The 19182-nt window shown below is 47.1% G+C and overlaps 1 protein-coding gene and 1 long non-coding RNA gene across 9 annotated transcripts in view; one reads left to right on the top strand and one right to left on the bottom strand.

The window, feature by feature from the left end:
* The window catches only part of LOC105492378 (growth factor receptor bound protein 10), a 203309-nt gene that overhangs the window by 161151 nt on the left and 22976 nt on the right, over nt 1-19182 (top strand). For 7 of the 8 annotated variants that reach the window (XM_011759443.2, XM_011759444.2, XM_071095192.1 and 4 more), the window contains 5 exons: nt 4591-4747; nt 12903-13018; nt 14016-14084; nt 15794-15931; nt 17248-17358. In XM_011759443.2, coding sequence (XP_011757745.1) covers nt 4591-4747; nt 12903-13018; nt 14016-14084; nt 15794-15931; nt 17248-17358 — 591 coding nt within the window. Of the gene's footprint in view, nt 1-3245; nt 3817-4590; nt 4748-12902; nt 13019-14015; nt 14085-15793; nt 15932-17247; nt 17359-19182 lie in introns of those variants that run through there. The other variant, XM_011759445.3, reaches the window with a different exon arrangement.
* Nucleotides 4944-6249, bottom strand: LOC139362870 (uncharacterized). The gene is made up of 3 exons (XR_011622380.1): nt 6113-6249; nt 5287-5363; nt 4944-5079 (listed from the first exon to the last, which is right to left on the bottom strand). It is a non-coding gene; the product is annotated as an uncharacterized lncRNA (long non-coding RNA).

Here is a 19182-nt window from a genome sequence, read left to right as displayed (position 1 = left end):
CTTGTGATTACAACCTGGCTTCTCCAAAACATTTATCACTAGTATTTACCAGAGTTACTAAAAACCCCAGTTTACTTTACATCCTAAGAGAGCTTTTGAACTAAAAATATGCTAGATAACGATTAAGAACTAGGACGAAACTGGTCCCAAGAGCTGCTGACCCAGAAGCCCTCCGATGTCTCGATTTCTCTGTGAAGGTCTCAGGGTAGGCGTGGATCTCAGGTACTGTGGGTCAGTGGGTGCACCCCGGAGGCTGGGCCCTCTGTCCAGGGACATCTTACACTGCAGAGGGCTCTAAGAGGACAAAGAGAGTGCCCCATTTGCTATTTTTACAAGGTGATTACTGCTGAGCCTTCAGCAAAGACTCACAGCCAGTCAGGAGGTCTTTTGGATGCAGTAATGAGATTCTCTGAGCCTGTAAGTCAGCCAAGAGCAAGGTCTGAGACTGTGGCAGGAAGCAGGAGTGAGGGTCTGTGCTAAGATTGACAGCAAGGAGGGGCCTGATTTACTCCTTCACACACATCAACCTTGTGGGGGCCACTGAGACAAAAAACCAGGTGCCCCAGAGTGGAGTTTGGGGCCATGGAGATATGATCTACCTTCAACTCCAATTGTTCTTAAACTTCTTCCTTTAAGTTTGCAAAAAATTAAGCTCTTGCTTTTTTGTCTATGCAGTTAATATGTAAAAAGTGACAACAGAAATTCTGGAAACAATGGAACCTTCTATTAGCACTTCAGGGCTTTTATAACGGGATTCAGTGCCAAGCCAGCTAGAGGCCTGGGTAGCTTTGCAAACCATTCCTCCCCCAACTAACTCTAAAAAGACAGAGTTTCATGCCCTCTTTAATATTACTGTTTTATTTTTAAAAAACAATTCCCTTTTTAGTAGAGAAGAAAAATGAGGATTTGGGGGGGGTGGCTTTTCTAACTGAATTGTTCCTGCCGCATCTTACTGGTCATGAGGTTTGCTTTCTTGGAACTGGAATCCTGTAATGGAAGCAGCCTTCGGGGTCCTTCCCCCACACCCTTCTGTGGTTGTCCACAGGCCTTCAGCTGGAGCCTGCCTTGTTCCCAGATCCACGCTGGATCCAAGCATGTCCCAGGGAGGGCACGTGTCAGGGGCTGTAGTCTTTTCAAGAGGGTATCTCATTAACCTATGTCACAGCAACACTACGAGGCTGGTGCTGCTTACGGATTTCCGTTTTACAGATGAAGAAACTGAGGCACAGAGAGGCTGGATAGCTCAGCCGTGTTCCCACAGCTAGTTACTGATGAAGCATGGTTATGGCCCAGTCTAAGTTCCTCTTTGGAACCACCATCCCGGGCCAAGATAGGTCATAACTTATGTAGTAACTTCCATACATTGATTGAGCAGTGTTTTGCTTACATTACTGATTCTCAGAGCAGTTCCCTACAGCTTGGATGAGGAAAGCAAGTCTTAGATTGCTAATTACCTGCCCGAGGTCACAGAGCCAGTAGGAGGCTAAGCTGGGATAGAACTTGGATAGAACTTGTGGGTCTCAGCTTCTCACCGTTCCTGGTATTACCAGATTCTTATATTCCCTAAACAAGTCACACCTTGGAAATTAACTGCCTGTGGTAACAATCTCCCTGCTGAACTGTGAGTTGCTGCGGGGCAAGGGCCTTGACCTGCTCGAGAGAACCTTCTAGGCCCACCTTGTGCAAAATGCTTGAACACTGAATGGGCCAGGGAGACCCAGGCCTGCTCTGCAGGAGACCTGGGGCCCCAGCAGTGCTCAGGTGGTTACTAAAGGAGCAGGTGGTGCTGTACAGAATGCTCCTTCTAGAACTGCCAACTCTAAAAGGCTTCGTAGTCGGTGGCTAGCAGTCCCCTGTAATAGGAGCCCTTGTACCTCTTGGGTTCCTTACAAACATTCTCATCAGTAGCTCTAAGCGTTGACTGGGTGGTTTGAGATGGCTGGTATACGCAGTGCTTTTTTGGTGCTCTGTCTCAGGGGCTTAGTTTTGTGTGTGGTTGGAGGGTCCTGGTGAGCTTGGGGAAGTACCAGAGAGTGCTGTGTCGGGGGCAGAGGGGCCTGTCACTGAAGCTGAAGGGTGCCTGCCTTTGTGTCTGGCTCAGTCTCCTGCCTGCCTTGCTCCCTCGGGATCTCGCCAGCCCAGTCTCTGTGGGAATCTAAAAGGAGTGGAGGTGGACGTGTGACCAAGCACATCTCAGCTTTTAATACCCGGACTATTTATAGGCCTTTGGGGGGATGGCTGTGGAACAACAGGGGTTGGGGAGAGAGTTTAAAGAAAAATGCAGCAGGGCTGAAAAAAAAAGAGAAAACCATTGCCATGGCTGATTTGAACAAGAACAGTGGCAAAGGGACTTGGAGAGATATGAAACACACACTTCAACATAATTTCACTTTCCTAGAGAAGATCATGTGTATTCTCAGTGCAGATACGCTCATTGAGACTCAGGGAAGAAGGAGCGTTAGGAACCCTGATTTGGGGAGCAGAAGGCATGCACTGGTCCTGAAGACATTCCCTATGATGGTTAGCACATTTATAAAGCATTGTTGGAGCTCAGTTATATTTTCCAAATTCCTGTTTTTCTTTTATGTTAATACATTTTAATACATTCCTACCTAGAACCCAGACACATGTTTTCTTCACTTAAATTGTATTTCTATAGACTTATTCAGCCATGTCAGCTGTATTTGAATATTTCGCTTGTTAGGGGGAAGTGTACTTTCATTGAGTGACACATAAATTCTGGAAAAGAGATGATGGATTTCTTGAAAAATAAATAAGAGTTGAAAACAAGTCTCTGGGTCCTGATCCAGCCCTAGCCCTGGGATATCTTTGAGTTGGAGAAGTGGCCCGTAGGTGGCAGGCAGGGGACAGTGACCCTACCTAACAGTGCAGACTCCCCTGGCTGGTCCCCTGTCTGCTGGGAGGCTAGCCTGCCCTCAGAGATAAGGGCTCTTCTTCCTTCTCTCCGAGACCCGCCCCCGCTCCACCCCTACCCCACCCCCCCCCGCCCCGCCTCAACCTGGGCACTCAAGCTTGAGTGACATTGACTCCTTACTGCCCACCTGGTGACAGCTGAGGGTAGCTAGCTGTAGGAGGGTCAAGAGGGTCCCTGTAGGATGGTGTGGTCCCAGTTCCTGATTAAGGCGGGGGCCTCCCAGCCCTTCCCTCTGCTGTCAGACTCTGCGCCGGCCACAGAAATCAAAGTTCAGAGCAAGTAAGCACCCCGCTCCAAACACAGGAAAAGGGCCAGAGAGAGCGGGGAGCCTCGGAGGGAGTTGGTCAGGACAAACTGATGTTCTCACCCACCCTGCAGATCCAGCTCCAAAGGTGCCACTGACACGTCAGTTGCAGGACAAAGATTATTTGGAGGTTGGCAGATGGGGCTGGATTCAGAGAACGCACGTGCTTCAGCCTCTCAGCTGCCTGTGTGTGATTTCACTGCCATGGGAGAGCATTGAGCGGGGCTTTTTCTGACCAGTTGGTGTGAGAGTTGTGTTGTTGGGGTTGTCATCCTCACCTCATCCTCACCCCCAAGCCCAGGTCTTGTCATGTGGGAGTGGGAGAGCAAGTCTGTGGGGTGACTGCATCACCGTGGCTGGATTCACTCCGTAAGGGAGCCGGTGCAAGGCAACCTGGGAGCCCAGCGGGTGGGCGGGTGGCCTCCCTGCTGCCCGGAGACAACCTGCCCACCAGGGCACATGCAGGCTCCACACAGCCAGCCTGGGACAGTGGGGGAGAGACGGAAACACGCTCCCTTGCAAGACGCAGAGGCGATTTAAAATGCCGTCTTGCTCTTCTGACTGCTTTTTCCAGACGGTAAGAATTTGTTAAACACATCTGGTGTTCTGGGAAGGGTGAATTCCTGCGGGGTCTTGCCTGGGAGGGATAGACTCCCATCCTCTGAACTCTACTTCTCCATCCCTTGGCCTGGAGCTGCTCAGTGTTCATGGATTTGAATGAGCAAATGAAGCTTGCTTGTAACTTTGTAGGGTTAGGGGCTAAAGAATCTTGTAACTATGTTTTTATTATGCTCTTCTTTTGTATTAATTCATCACCACTCCAGCCTGAGCCTCCGTGTCTGTGAGGGGTGAGGTGCTGCGGGAAAGGCTATCAGTGCCGTTGCTGGACCCTGTGCCCTGGGAGAGCATGTGGACTTGTCAAAAGTTATGATGGGAAGAGGGAGGTTTACAGGATTTGTTGCTTTGCTTGTTTTTTCAATTGGTTCAACTGTAAAATGTCCAACCCGGAGACCACCAGCAGTATTTTAAATGAATCCTGTGAATCCTGTCACTTCTTAAGACAGGTTTGGTGGTTTAGCCATGTGCTGTATGTTCCCGTGAGTTGTCCTGGGCGTTTTAAGAATATCGTGTTGTAATCCTACCTGCTCTGCCCCCAGGAGGTGGGAAAGGGGAGGCGAGGAGGGAGAGTCACATCCCTGCAGCCGATGGGGACCTGTTGGCTGCTTGGAAAAACATTTGCCCATGTGTTGGAGTACTACCGTTTTTACTTTACCTGTTTTCTTTTGTTTGAGTTTTTATTTCTTGAAAACCTGAAGTTGTTATCTCTAAGTATCCCCTTTGTGTGTTGCAGGATGTTAAAGTCTTTAGTGAAGATGGGACGAGCAAAGTGGTGGAGATTCTAGCAGACATGACAGCCAGGGACCTGTGCCAATTGCTGGTTTACAAAAGTCACTGTGTGGATGACAACAGCTGGACACTAGTGGAGCACCACCCGCACCTAGGATTAGGTAGGGAACCATCGGAACAGGAATGGCGCCTGGGGATACTCACGTGCAATTGAATGAAGACCGCTGCTGCCAAATGCCAAATGCCAAATGTGTGAACACAGTGTCCTTTGCCAAATTAGCAGGCAGTCTCTGGGTTCCCCTCAACTCTCCTGCCTCTTCTCTTTCTCCTAAAACTTCACTCTCCGCCCTCCAGCCCCCTTCCCCTAGTGCTTTGGGAATCTTGCCTTGGATGGTTGAGGTAATAACTTGCCCAAGGGCTCAGACACGGAGAAGTTCCCTGTGGCTTGTCCGGCCTCCCCAGCTGTCAGAGCCACGTGGAGCTTGTTGCACACCTGTGGGCAGGGGACAGGAGGGAGGTGCCCTTGAGGTGATCTGGAGAGAGCCGGCCGTGCACAGGATTGCAGCTGCCCCTCTGAGATCAGCTCTTCAGCTCATGGGAAGAAGGGAGCCATGGTTATAGGCAGCAGAGTGCAGAGAGCTCTGCTGGGAATTGGAGCAAATTATGAAGCACTTTGTTGTAAGTTCGAGTTGAGTCTTACATGGCATCTCTGCATGCTGGTTAACAAGGCTGTGAATGGTGTACGTGCACGGGTGTGTGTGCGTGCGCATGTCATGCCTAAAAAGCAAGAGAATATTTTGTATCACAGAATATTTGAAGATATTGACTCTTTAACAGAACTTATTGAGGTATTTTGTTCAGGTAGCTTATTTTAGGTAAAAAAGCTTTTCAGACTTTTGCTTAAATTCTTATGTGATAAAATATAGTTCTTACAAAGTCATAGTAAAATATTTAAAACCAAAATTTTATCTAAATCAACAGCTATTTTTGTTCCATGTCTTGAAGGAGAGAAAAACAACACAGATTGGAAACGTCCCCATAGTTCTGATTTTTCTCATGAACCTTTTTTGAAAGATTAATAAATTGAATTTAAACCTCTAGGTCTGGAGTATTGAATTTAAACCTCTAGGTCTGGAGTAGCCTCCTTCCAGGTAATATTATACAATTTTTTTTTTTTTTTTTTTTTTTTTTGAGACAGAGTCTCGCTCTGTCGTCCAGGCTGGAGTGCAGTGGCCGGATCTCAGCTCACTGCAAGCTCCACCTCCCGGGTTTACGCCATTCTCCTGCCTCAGCCTCCCAAGTAGCTGGGACTACAGGCGCCCGCCACCTCGCCCGGCTAGTTTTTTGTATTTTTAGTAGAGATGGGGTTTCACCATGTTAGCCAGGATGGTCTCGATCTCCTGACCTTGTGATCCGCCCGTCTCGGCCTCCCAAAGTGCTGGGATTACAGGCTTGAGCCACCGCGCCCGGCCAATATTATACAATTTAAGCCTAAATAATGCAGTGTAAATTTGAGCTGATACCACCTTAAGTCTCTGTTTTCTAATGCGCCCTGTACTTTGGGCAGACGGTATGCTTTTTGAAGGAATTGAATAGAACTCTTGCTGGTTTCTTTCCCATCTCTACCAATTGCCATACGAATCTGTGTGATGACAGAAGCCTTCCCCTCCATTGTCACTAACAGCTTTCTCCTGCCAGGATCACTTACTAGGTCCACAGTTAGTGACCATGATGTCACAGTTGTTCCCACGGAGACTGGCTGTCCCATCAAACTCCAGCTTAGGACGTCCATGAGTGGATCCTACAGTGGTCTGATAAGGCTGTCAAAAGCACCTGTTGACACACAAGTAACTTGGAAATTAAATAGTAGTGGGAAACCTTCAGCATGTGTCTCTACATGTGTATATATATATATATGGGGAAAAAAACCATATATATATACAACTTTAAAAACAAGTCTGTATAGTTTGACCCAAATACAATGATTATTGTTGAAAGCCCATTCAAAAGTCTGAATATTCTTTTCATTTGAAAGAACTATGGAAGGGACTTCTGCAGATATTTAGTACTTGAATATAATTGGACACACTCAGGACACATAGAAATTTTGTACAGATACACGTACATAAAATTTTAACATATAAGGAATGGTTCAGAAATTTTGAATTATCTATTTCATGTGATACCCTTTAATTTCTAGGCTATCATATGGTTGGTAGATAAATGATACATTAAGACTTTCACCAAATGAAGAACCATTTGCTCTGAGAGAATAGAAAAACAAATGTCTGTAAGCACACAGGATTTGTAGGGATGTGATATTTATACACCTTATTTCTTTCTCTTCTTTTTAGATGGACTTAATACACTCTCGTGGGGGATGACACTTTATTTTAAAATTAAGTATAAAAGGAAAAAACCCGAAAGAGAAACAAGTGAAATTATAAAAAAAAAAAAAAAAAAAAAAAAGAGGAACATTCGTGTCACATTTTGGGTCCTGTTTCACAAAAAAAGTAAAAAATGAAAAAAAAAAATAATGAACCTCACACAGCCAGGATTTGCAGATACATGAAATTCCTTAGAATATCCTTCCTCTCCTTCCTCAGTTTTCTTTCTCACCACCAGTTCCATTCTTACTAGTTACTAGGAAACACATTTTTCTATCGGCTGGGTTTGCAGAGGACTTTGCAAGTTTTTAGAGTAACCAGTTTCCCCAGCCTGTAAGATCAGCACCCCCAGGACTCATTCCCGTTGGCACAGAGCTTCTGCTTCCCCCCCATCCCTATAACTTCTCTGAATACTGTTTTGTGACCCAACCTTGTCACTTAATGTTTTTTAAAACATTAAGTTGCTGTTTAACTAAAAATCTTACTTCTGCCATGATTTAGCAGCATTCAACGATCAGAAGCTCATTAGTGAGAAAATGCAGGGCTGTGGGGTGCCTCTCGGAGAGTCTGTTGGGTATCTCAGCTTTATCCCCCTTGGAAAGGGATGCTAGGGCCACAAGGCCAATAGGGGGTTCTTGTTTGTCATGGATGGTATTCCTGGGCCCTTCTGGCCCTCCAGCTCTCAGGGCACATCCCCAGACATTGCTATCTCCTTGTAGAGAGCACTTTCCTAGGTAATTATATGTCAGGTATTCTCACAGGGATGTGGACATACACCAGGCTGGCGGCTGGGGCAAAAGGCAGGTAGTACTTGCAAGTCTATAGGGCAGATACTAAGGCAGATTGTAACCCAAACCCCCCATAATTGAAGGTATAGGGCACCCAATTTGGACAGTATTTTAAGCCTATGTATAGCCTCCAGAATTGAGGATTTCAAAGTACAAAGTACATTATTATTGATTGAATATCCCTAATCCAAAAATCTGAAATCTGAAATGCTCTAAAATCTGAAACATTTTGAGTACTGATTTGATGCTCAACGGAAATGCTCACTGAAGCATTTCTGATTTTTGGATTTTGGATTGTTCAACTGGTAAATATAATGCAAATGTTCCAAAATTTAAAAATCCAAAAACGAAAGCTTCTGGTCTCAGGCATTTAGGATAAGGGATATTCAACTTGTATAAGGATCTTAATAGCTAAAATATCAGTCCCTTAATAATATTAAACCTTTTCTACACCCAGAAGGAAGTGATGGCTTTAGAAAAAGTGAGGGCAGTTCCCGAGATAGCCTGCAGCACGTGGTTCCCTTTCTTTGGGAGAAAAGCACCATGCGTGGGTGTCTGCAGCCTGCAGGGCGTCGCTGCTCTGAGATGCTGGTCACCCTCCATTGGCAGCAACAGTGGCATCCCTGCTGTCACTCGGTAGAGTAGCCCCTCTGGCTGAGGGTGGTTTGTCCTGCCCGCTCTGCACTGTGCTTGTGGGTAAGCAGAGAAGGACTCCTATGAGCAGAGCAAGGTCAGGTGGCCCCTCCCAGTGTGGGCTCCTGGGAACATTCACTACTGGACGCACTTGGAAAAGTTGTTGTGAAGCCCCTTGCCCTGGTAGGCAAAGCCTTAGTGACTGATGGTCTATTTTATGATTCCCAGTTCAATTGTCCCTTTAAATGGTCCCTTCCTATGTTAGCACTGCCCCCAGGTTCTACCTGTTGGGGATGTTTCTGAGTCTCAGTGTCTGGAGTAGAGTTCTTAGCCTTGAAAACACTGTCCCTGACCCAAGCCACTCAAGAGCTGACAGTAAGTCCAGCTGGGGCTGCCAGAATGGGACAGGTCTTTTGGAAGGTGTCCCCATCCCTTCTGCCCTGAGCATGTGAGCTGCAAGTCTCTGGAAGGTTCACTTTAGCCAGGGCAGCTTCACACATGGAGGATGCAGTGATATTAAACAGTCAGCCTGCAGACATATCAAGTAAACAAATTATATTTGAAAAGGTCTTTTTGGCCAGGCGCTGTGGCTTATGCCTGTAGTCCCAGCACTTTGGAAGGCCAAGGTAGGAGGATCACTTGAGCCCAGGAAGTTGAGGCTGCAGAGAGCTGTGTTTGCATCACTGCATTCCAGCTGGTTGACAGAACAAGACCCTGCCTCAAAAATAAAAGATAAAAGGAATGTTGAAAAATACAAATTTAAACATACAAAACTAGTATCTTGATGCCCCCCTGAACTTGAAAATGGGATTGCAGATAAACCCATCCCTGGGAATGTGGGGGGCACCCCGTGCCTGGGGCTCTTGCACCCAGGCCCCGAGTAACTGTAGACATCAGGCATACTAAGGTCAGATAATCTGGGAGAGGCTGGAACTTACACAGAGAACACAGTAAAGAGAAGAGGGTTTCCGCCAGATCCTACAAATTTCAAGGATTTGAGGAATTCTGTTGTCCTGAGAATTAGGTTGAGACAAGAAGAGCAACAAGTCTTTTTCGGGCTGTTTACAGCTTTGTGCTTGTTCCTGGTCAGATGAGAAATGCTGTGGCAGTAACTCTGGAGGTGCTGTGGCTGCCACACTTTTGGATGCTGACAGCTGGACATGCAGAAAGGTGTGGAGGGAGAAGCAGCCGGCGCCCGTTGACCCTTGCTGAGTAGAGGGGGCCTTTTGCAGGCTGGTTTTATGTCCCCCTCTCCCTTTTACGTGTGAAAAGCAACAAAAGATGTCCTTTCCCCCACTAAAATTTATAAATAGAAGTCCACTTACAGCCTTATCCACATGTCAGGGCTATCTCACTGATTACTCTGTTGACGGTTTCTTAGCCCGGGAAAGCCCTGAGCTTGCTGACAGCTCTTTTCTTTCCCTTGGGTAGGCTGTGCTGAGGAATGATGGGCAGGGAGTGGCTCAAGTGCCACAGCTCAGTGTGAGGCCGAGACAGTGGGGTGCACATCCTCTGTGCACCGGCTCTGCCATGGCCCCTCCCACTGCCAAGTGGCAGCACAGGTTTCTGCCGAGGAGTCACACTTTAGCTGCAAGGGTTAAGGCAAGGAAGTAAGATTCTCTCTTTTGAGTTGTCTTGATATTTAAATATTCTTTCTTGAGGAGTAGAGTAATGCCAGCCTTAGTTTCAGAAATTTGAAAAATACAAATGTACTTCAAAGAATTTTTGCCTTTTCCATTTCTTGAAATTACTTTTGGAATATTATCACGAAAAGTAGTGTTCCCATTTAACTTAGGGCCATTGTAATCATATGCAGTTTATAGATAGTGATGTGATTGTTTATAATCATGCAAGGTCATTTGAAAATACATGTCTTTAAATCACGGAGAAAATTAAAACTGGAGGGAAGATCTTTGAACAGATGTTGCGCAGTCATCGGCCAACTGGAACACTGGTGCCGGAGCATTTGTGCCGGGGCACTCAGCTGCATCTGGAGGCTGCACAGCTCTGCATCTCTGAGAAAGGGGTCACCTGCCACATTGTGTTTGCTGACCTGCTGTGAATGAGGAAAAGGGAGTTGATGTTTTGTTTGTCTTGGGACCCACCTCTGGGGATGGTAGGCGCACTCTGGAGTCACCAAAGCACACTCCTTTCAGGATACGGTTGGTTTCACAGCCCACCGGTTATCCCGAGTTCCTGGGCCCCCTTTTGCCAGGGCACCAAGCCCTCACCTGTCCACCTGGATCTGACGGCCAGGGACACGTCCCCCTGTGTGTTTACACTGCCATGTGCAACTTTCCCACGATCTTTCCAGGGGCAGCCCAGGGAGACAGGGAAGTATTGTCCGCAAGGATGGGCGCCTGCATGGGTTTGGCCACCCCCTTTAGGCCTGGTGGCTGCCCCCAAGCATCCTCTTTGGCTGTCCTCAGGGTTCTTTGGAGACAAAATGCCCTTTGCTTTGGAAACAGACATATTCTCCTCACTTAGGTAGCTGTCACCTCCCATTTTTATTTCTCCTTATTTTGCCTGATAAAAATTTTTAGTTCTGTAAATCAACCATCAACAGTTTATTAGATCGTTGGTTTTGGTTTTGGATTTTTGTTTTTGTTTTTTCCTGTAACTACAGAAAGACATTTTTCTCTGAATAAACATTTCAACAGAAGTCACTGATTTGTTTTCCTTCTGGAAAATCCATTTTCGATGAATGAACCTCTTTTTGGAAAGCAAACCTAACAGTTTTTGTTGCATGTTCTTGGTTTCTCTCTTTTTCTATCATGGGGAGACATGAGGGCCATGTATTGGTTCACATGTTGCTAGCAGCATTCCCTCCCAGACAGGGACAAATGGGAACTGCTCCACACTTGCTGGTGGTGCCAAGTCTGAGCTTTCTGGCAGCCACGGGGAGAAAATTCCTTTCCTTCACAAACTCTGGCTTTAAATGTGTTTTTACCAAGGAATCCTTTCCTTGTAATGTCAAAACCAGGGCCGAGCACGAATCAGCTCCAGAATTTGCTTCTGCATGCCAGTCGGGGCCCATCGGAGATGCGTGCCCATGGCGACAGTTGTTCTTTGTAGACGGAAAGTCTTTTCTGCATTCTTAGATCACTTTGACTCAGAAATGCTTTTGCCTTGAACTTCATTCCTTCCTTCCGAGATGACACTTTCCTCAAGATTCCAGTCTGGCTGCAGGAGAGGAGGGTAGGGTCTTAGGACGACAGAACTGCCCTGGTGTCAATTCCATAGCATGTTAATCTTTACCGTTTTGGCATCAGTTCACACTTTGACCCTGCTGTACATTTGTTCTTGTTTATTCCGTGATTTAATAAGGTTAGTTTCCCGTGGCCACCACCGTCCTGTGACAGCTTCTGAGGAGGTGCCTGGGAAGGGACGTAGCTGTCATGAAAGGGAGCAGTGCGGCCTCTGCAGGCACACGCTGTTCCAGGGTATGCTGAGTTCTTCCCGCTCCACCTGGAACCACTGTGTTCACACAGTGAGGGAAGCGACTTTTCCCTTTCCGGGGGACGGTGCTGCTATGGAAGATGCTGTGAAGGAGGCGTGTGCGTATGTGCATGCGTGCGTGTGTACGTGTCCGCAGCGGGTGCTGGAGGATGGAGTGTGTTTTTTTCCCTGCCTTTACATGTAATTCAGTTGACAAGAACTATTCCATGATGTGGTGCGTGCAGGCTTCAGTGTGAAAGGTGAGTATGTACGTACCGTCTCGCTGTGCATCACGGCCCCTCCCACAGTACACAGCACCATCGTTTCTGGCAACCAAGTTTGATGTCATTAGAAAGCTTGGATCTCGGCCGGGCACGGTGGCTCATGCCTGTAATCCCAGCACTTTGGGAGGCCAAGGCGGGCAGATCACGAGGTCAGGAGATTGAGACTGTCGTGGCTAGCATGGTGAAACCCCGTCTCTACTGAAAATACAGAAAAATTGGCCAGGCGTGGTGGCAGGCGCCTGTAGTCCCAACTACTCAGGAGGCTGAGGCAGGAGAATGGCGTGAACCCGGGAGGCAGAGCTCGCAGTGAGCTGAGATTGCGCCACTGCGCTCCAGCCTGGGCGACAGAGCGAGACTCTGTCTCAAAAAAAAAAAAAAAAAAGCTTCCATCTCTGGGCCCTCTTTGGTCATCCTCCCCTTTCAAGTTCTTTCTCCTTTGTTTCTTGTTGTAGTCTTTTATTTACAAGAATTGAAATTTATTAATTTAAGGGCAAAATCATTTGCTGAGAGTATTATGGACTCATTCCTTAACATCTGGTTGATGCCAAATTCAAAAGAAGTATATAAAAATAAGTATTGACCTGAATTCCTCATGCTGTGTATCTTAAGACCTCTTATGAATTTGGTAGTACATAAAAGAGAGATTTAAATTTAGTTTCCTTCCTGACCTCGTCTCTATTCATAATGTTTAAAGAATAGAAAGTTGAACAAATCTTGCATTTGGTTGTAAAGCTACCATGAATTTCCCACCTGTTGCATCTCACATGTGATACTTTGCCCCTGCAGAGAGGTGCTTGGAAGACCACGAGCTGGTGGTCCAAGTGGAGAGTACCATGGCCGGTGAGAGTAAATTTCTATTCAGGAAGAATTATGCAAAATACGAGTTCTTTAAAAATCCCATGGTGAGTCTTACGTCTTCAGGTTTGGGGTTTGGGACTCTTGACATCTGGAAGTTTATACTTGGGTTTCATAGTATCAGATTAGAAAGTGACTGAGAGGCACGACGTAGCATATCAGTTTGAGAGTCAGAGTTGCAGTTTAATGAAGCAATCCTTGCTTGAAACCCAGTCTCGTGCTTCACTAAATGTGCCTGGGACTGGCTGAAGATAGAGGTCTCCTTCTTCAAATAGACACAGTGTAAAGGGGGTTAGTCTCTAAGACAGGAGCTGGGGGAGACTGGGCATTTTCTGTTATTTTGAAAGTTCTCAGTTAAACTGATCAAACACTTAGCAGAAGAAAAACTCATTATTCTCTGCACACAGCAAACACATTTTGTGATCATACGTGGAAGAATGACTAGAGAAATCAGTGCGATTGGTGGTGTCTTGAGCTGGTCACCTTGATCTCTCTTCCCCTTTCTTTCTTTGGGAAAGAAGGCACTTGTCCTGTGAGAGGCCGGGATAGGGAGGGCACCTCCTAGCTCCTGGGGTACTTACTGTCGTCCTGAGTCATGGGGCAGAGCTGTGTCAGCTGGGGAGAAGACCCAGGGTCATTTCTGACTCTGATAATTTAGCTGCTTTTTTATTCCAGAGTGAGAAATTTGAAGACTGTTTTTGGGGAATGCAACAGAAAAGGCTTTTCTCGTGACTGGGCTTACCTTTTAGTTTCAGGAATTCTTTATCTCACTCTTTGCCATGGAGTATGCTGTGAGACATGCATCCCTTAGTAAACATAGGTGGTATTCCATACTCGTACCCAACATTTCAGGAAATGAAATACAACCTTTTGAAGGAGCTGTTTCTTCTGTGTGATAGGAGAATAAAAAGGACTGCCATTTTAAATACAGGTGTACATAATTATATTGGTAGGAATAGTTTTAAAATTTACTTATCTATATGACATACCTTCCCTCACTTTGAAACTAACCTTTCACGTATTTGTTTTTTCCCATTTTCTTAGAATTTCTTCCCAGAACAGATGGTTACTTGGTGCCAGCAGTCAAATGGCAGTCAAAGCCAGCTTTTGCAGGTACTGGGCCAAAATAGACCTCTGCTGAAATAGACTTTCTGAATAGAAATCCTCTTGGAACTGAATGGCAACATTGTAAAAAACCTGAAGAGATTGCATCTTTCATCATTTATAACTTTGGCCCTTAAGGGGGTTTAGAGTAACCAGAAATTAAAAAGTTTACTTGGAAAATCTGTGTGTAGCTGGATTCCTGCTGAGCCAAACAGGCACTTACACACAGAATGCCCTTGCTCTGACTTAGAAGAGTCCAGTGATGCCACTGCTGAGTGTGGCCCGGGGGGTGCATGGAGAAACCCCAGTTTCAGGGCTCCCCAGCTCCTTTCTGAGCAGGGGTCCCAGGTCAGGCCACCGCCCAGCTGCTTGGAAATCTCTGCAGAAGCGCTGAGTCTATAGTAAAAGATGATTGGGTTACCACGACAGACTTTTACAAGTAACTTGCCATACATTACAAATAAAGAAACCTGCTTTAATTGTCCTAAAGTCTGTTCTGAGAAAATCTGGTCTCTCCCCACCTCCTCTTCCAGTGGAGGGAGCCACCAGGGCCTCTGTGCTCAGCTGTCACACACGCTCCTCCAGGGAAGCTGGGAGCGGGGAATGGGAATGTTACAGCTACACCCTAAAAATATGCCTGTGTACATGTCAAAAGTGAAAGAATGAATCATTTCCTAAGGCCACCAACAATATCCAAGTGACATATTACATGTAACAGAAACTACTAAAATATAGTTCCTACAGAATTCTGCTCATAAGCCCTTCTTTTGCTATGTTGTTATCACCAAATTTGTTTCAGCATCTAAAAGATAAGAGCTTCAGAGCTCTGTTCCGGTGGTGTCTTCAGAAGCCCTTCTGACCATAGCATGTGTCTGTTCTGGTGAGAGGTGTCAGTGCTAAGGTACCACCTGTACACCGTGAACAGTGAAATGGCACATTCTGTTTTAACTTGCCTTGACTTTGGGAGGACTCATGTGCTTTGTGAAGATATGCTGTGGTCTCTTGAGACTCAGGAAGGACTGACCCAGGTGCACTAGGGCTCTGTCCGACGTGCCTTTCCCACCTGGGGGAAAAGAGCTTTGTCCCCTCCCAGTCTAGTAGCAGGACCTGCCAACATCACCTCCCCAACTTTGCTCCGTGACCTGGCCCTCGGCCTGTCTTCCCTTTGATGAAAAGCATAGTTTCTTGTTTTGTTTTGTTTTGTTTTGATAAAGGCTTTATTCTTAAGGCTGCCTGTGGGAAAAGTTAAGTGGAACAGGGGGACATCACCAGGATGTCCTGCACCTGGGTTCATCACTTGCAGACAAATGACACCTTTTATGTGACCCTTGACTGGAGGGGTGCCTGGGTAAAAGTGGCCACTACATGCTCACTCTCAGTCCCCAGAGCCCCACTCACTCAGTCGTGGCACTTGCTCTTGCCCTCAGTCTGATATCAGACTGGATCCTTCAGTGCACTCTCTTACAGGGAAATTCGTGACTTGTGTTATCACCAGTGTTAGAAAGGTCCATTTGCTTGCATGTGTTTAAATACAAATTATGTTCTATGCAGCACCAATTGAGATGGGATTTTAAGACTTTGGAAAGGAGAACACGCTCAGTTTGATCAAAAAAAGGAGTCTTTTAATAATTCAGAAAATGTCAGTTATGCTAATAACATGTCTGCTTTAATTATTTTAGATTAGCATTATGTAATTTTTAAAATTTGTTCTTCAACAGAATTTTCTGAACTCCAGTAGCTGTCCTGAAATTCAAGGGTTTTTGCATGTGAAAGAGCTGGGAAAGAAATCATGGAAAAAGCTGTATGTGTGTTTGCGGAGATCTGGCCTTTATTGCTCCACCAAGGGAACTTCAAAGGTGAGCTTTAAAACCTGCCACCACCAGCCCTGATTCTGCCCCCGTCACTGCCCCCGGGAGTCCTCAGAGTAAACCTAGGCTTCATTTTTAAATGCACCTTAGACTCCTCCAAGCTCAGGACAACTTCTTAATAAGCTAATTGTGCAACAGCTAAACTTGGAGTCACAGGTTTCCTGGTCTCCCTCAGAAACTAGGTAATAAATAATACATACCTAAGAACCCCACCTGCCCAGCCCCACCCCCACTGTGGGTTGGTAGCAGACCCCCCTGGCTGCCCTATCACTTCAGAGACTGGCCTAGTTCCCATAAGTTGGGATTTAAGCTAGCTGTAAAGATGTTTGATAGATGATTGCCACCCTAATGCCAGTGTAACTTTATGTATCAGATATTTTATGAAATAAATTGCAGGTTTGCATGTATCCGTAGTGAGAAGAAGGTGGGAGATGGAAAACAGCTGCAGGCCCTCAAAAGACAGCTGGTAGCACTGAGGGCTTAGGCTGGAGGCTCCTTCGCTCCCATGTACACTCTTGCCTGCTCTCTTCTCGTGCTGTCCACATACACCCTGTGGCAGGAGCCATGTCCATTCAACGTGGCTGAGCACTTACCATCTGAGGGCTACGGTCTCTTTTACTCTGGCCAGCAAAGGGGAAAGGGAGCTGGCGGGACCCTGGCACAGGTGTTGAGCATCAGGCCAACTCTGGGAAGTCAGCGGCTGCTGACGCATGGGCCAGAGAGAAGGGGGGTCATCTGCAGAGAGGGGCTTTGGTCTGACACAGGGCATGGTAGCGTCCTGACCTCTCAGCTGTGCTGTGTGGCCCGCTCAGAGTCCTCGTGTGTGCTGAAGTCGGGAGATTATTTCCTAGAGCAGGAAACAGAGCTAGGCTGGAGAGTTGAGGAGGAGAAGGGTGGGACAAGCTACCAGTGGGAAAACCCAGGGTACGATTGGACTCTGGATGCACAGCAAACCAAAGGCAGATAGGCCCTGTGCTCTTAACTCTGACCTTTGGGTTATAGATTTTCTTCTGCTTTTTATCTTGAATATCTGGTCATGGGGCTTTGATTTGGCAGAAGTATCAAATACGTTCCAACAGTCTTGTGTGTCTGAGAATTGGGGAAGTGGGTGTTTTGGGTGAGACTGGGTGAATTTGGTTTTAGTTTAGCACTTATCACACCTCATGTAATAATCATATGTAACATGTTAAGTGTCATTGGGGAAAGTGCTTATAAGTGTGCAGAGACTGCCCTCTGTCTACCAGAGGTGAACACATTTGCCCTTTGCTGGGCTTGAGACTTTAACCTGGCCGTTGTTGTCACAGGAACCCAGACACCTGCAGCTGCTGGCCGACCTGGAGGATAGCAACATCTTCTCCCTGATCGCCGGCAGGAAGCAGTACAGCGCCCCTACAGACCACGGGCTCTGCATAAAGGTACACCCGAACTGTCCACAGACGGCGCGCATGCTCAGCAGCCCACTGGAAACTGACTTCTTCTCTTGCCCAGCACTTGATTGTTGCTTCTGTTGTCTTCAACAGAAACATAGTTTCACACTGGATTCCTCCATTCCTGTAAAAACATCTATTGTACACTTGCTGCTGTCAGCCCTTGAGTAGCTCAGAAGCTCAAGGACAAGCAAACAGGGATAGACAGTGTGGCCAGTGGGCTCAGTGTTTTAGGGAGGGCGGCTTTTGGCTTCAAAGGGTGGGCTGTGGCTGTAGCCCAGTACTAGTAGCTGGAAGGGGAGGCAGGGCAAGGGAGAGGACCTCCAGCCTGTCACCTGGGTTGCCTGCGTGGTACTGAGTGAGCTGATGGCTTCTGTGTGGGCCTCTGGCCGTGGGGACAGTCAGATAGGAATGGACACAATGCGGCCCACCCTCTGCATGCACACACACGCGTGCACACACATCTGCGTGCACATACCACATGTGTATACACACATGTATACATATATACCTGTGTGCATACACATACATTATCCACACATGTACATAGACACACATACACATGTGCACACACCTGTGGGCAGAGCCCACTCCTCTTCCCCTGATGAGGTTGTGATGGTATTAATAATCATAATGGTAGATGATATTTACTGAATGCTTACTGTGCATGAGATGTTCCACTAACAGTTTTACATCCATTATCTTATTTAATCTTCATAGCCCCTTGTGGGATAGGAAGTTGGCCACATTGCCCACATCCAGTAGCCAGTGAATAGTTGTGCTTGGAGTTTGCGCCGTAGGCTGACTTACCAGCCATAGCCCAAGCCGCATCCCGAGAACACAGAACACCGGGAGCCCCTCCTTAGGAGAAAATTTCTTTCCAAAATATCACTTCATACCTTGCTCAGGGAATACTCTTGCCGTTGTAAGTAATAGGCGTCTAATTCACACCCGCTAGAGGCCCAAGGCAGCCTCAGGCGGGGCTGGAGGTATGAGCAGCAGCGGGCACGCTCCCTTCCCACCAGCCCACACCAGCCATGCTTGCATGTCTGCAAACGCAGTCTCTGCTTGCTTCTCTCATAGCACCAGCCGAGCACAGGGTAGTCACACCTGTCCCTCAACCCCTCCAGATTCTGGAGAGGGAGAGCTGGGGCCGTGTCCAGCATTGTTTCTTGAGTCTGAGGTCAGGGGGTTCCTGTGGAGATGCAGGTCAGTTTATCCCTGCAACAATTCTCCTCCCTCACCAAAGGGCCCTGCCTGTGGAGGGGCACCTGTCTTCTCCCCATGGTGCCTGCACCTGCCTCGGGGTGCCTTCTTCCCCTTCTGTCTCCTTCTCCAGAGCCAACATCAGTCTCCCTCTCTGGACCTTCTACTTGGGGTCTGATCTTTGGGCTGCTCAGACGTCAGAATCCCTGAGCTCCTCAGGGGTTTCCCCTCTTGGCTACGCTCTGCAGCCGCCCCTCCTCTCAGTGGCCTGGGGGCAACTTTAAGATCTCTCCTTCTGTAAGTCAGAAGGCAGGTTCTCCTCCCATGGAATCCAGTCCCTCGACAGAGTGAGGGGCCTCTTCCTCTTTGTCCTGTTGTGCTAACCACGTTACGTTGTCTTGTGCTGGTTTGTTTCTCTGTCTTCTCTGAAGTTCCCGAAGGATGGCTTAGTATTCAGCTAAGTGGTACACAACCTGGGGCCAGTCCATGATAGGCACTTAATAAAGGCTTGTCAGGAAGGCGGATGAATGAATGCTTAACACACAGGTGTGTGTGTGCATCTGCTGTGCTCCTTGCTAGGGGGATCTCCAGCTGGTTGTCTCTGGT

The sequence above is a fragment of the Macaca nemestrina genome, chromosome 4 (genome assembly GCF_043159975.1).
Source record: "Macaca nemestrina isolate mMacNem1 chromosome 4, mMacNem.hap1, whole genome shotgun sequence".
NCBI classification, from domain to species: domain Eukaryota; kingdom Metazoa; phylum Chordata; class Mammalia; order Primates; family Cercopithecidae; genus Macaca; species Macaca nemestrina.
This window is presented reverse-complemented; position numbering and strand designations above follow the sequence as displayed.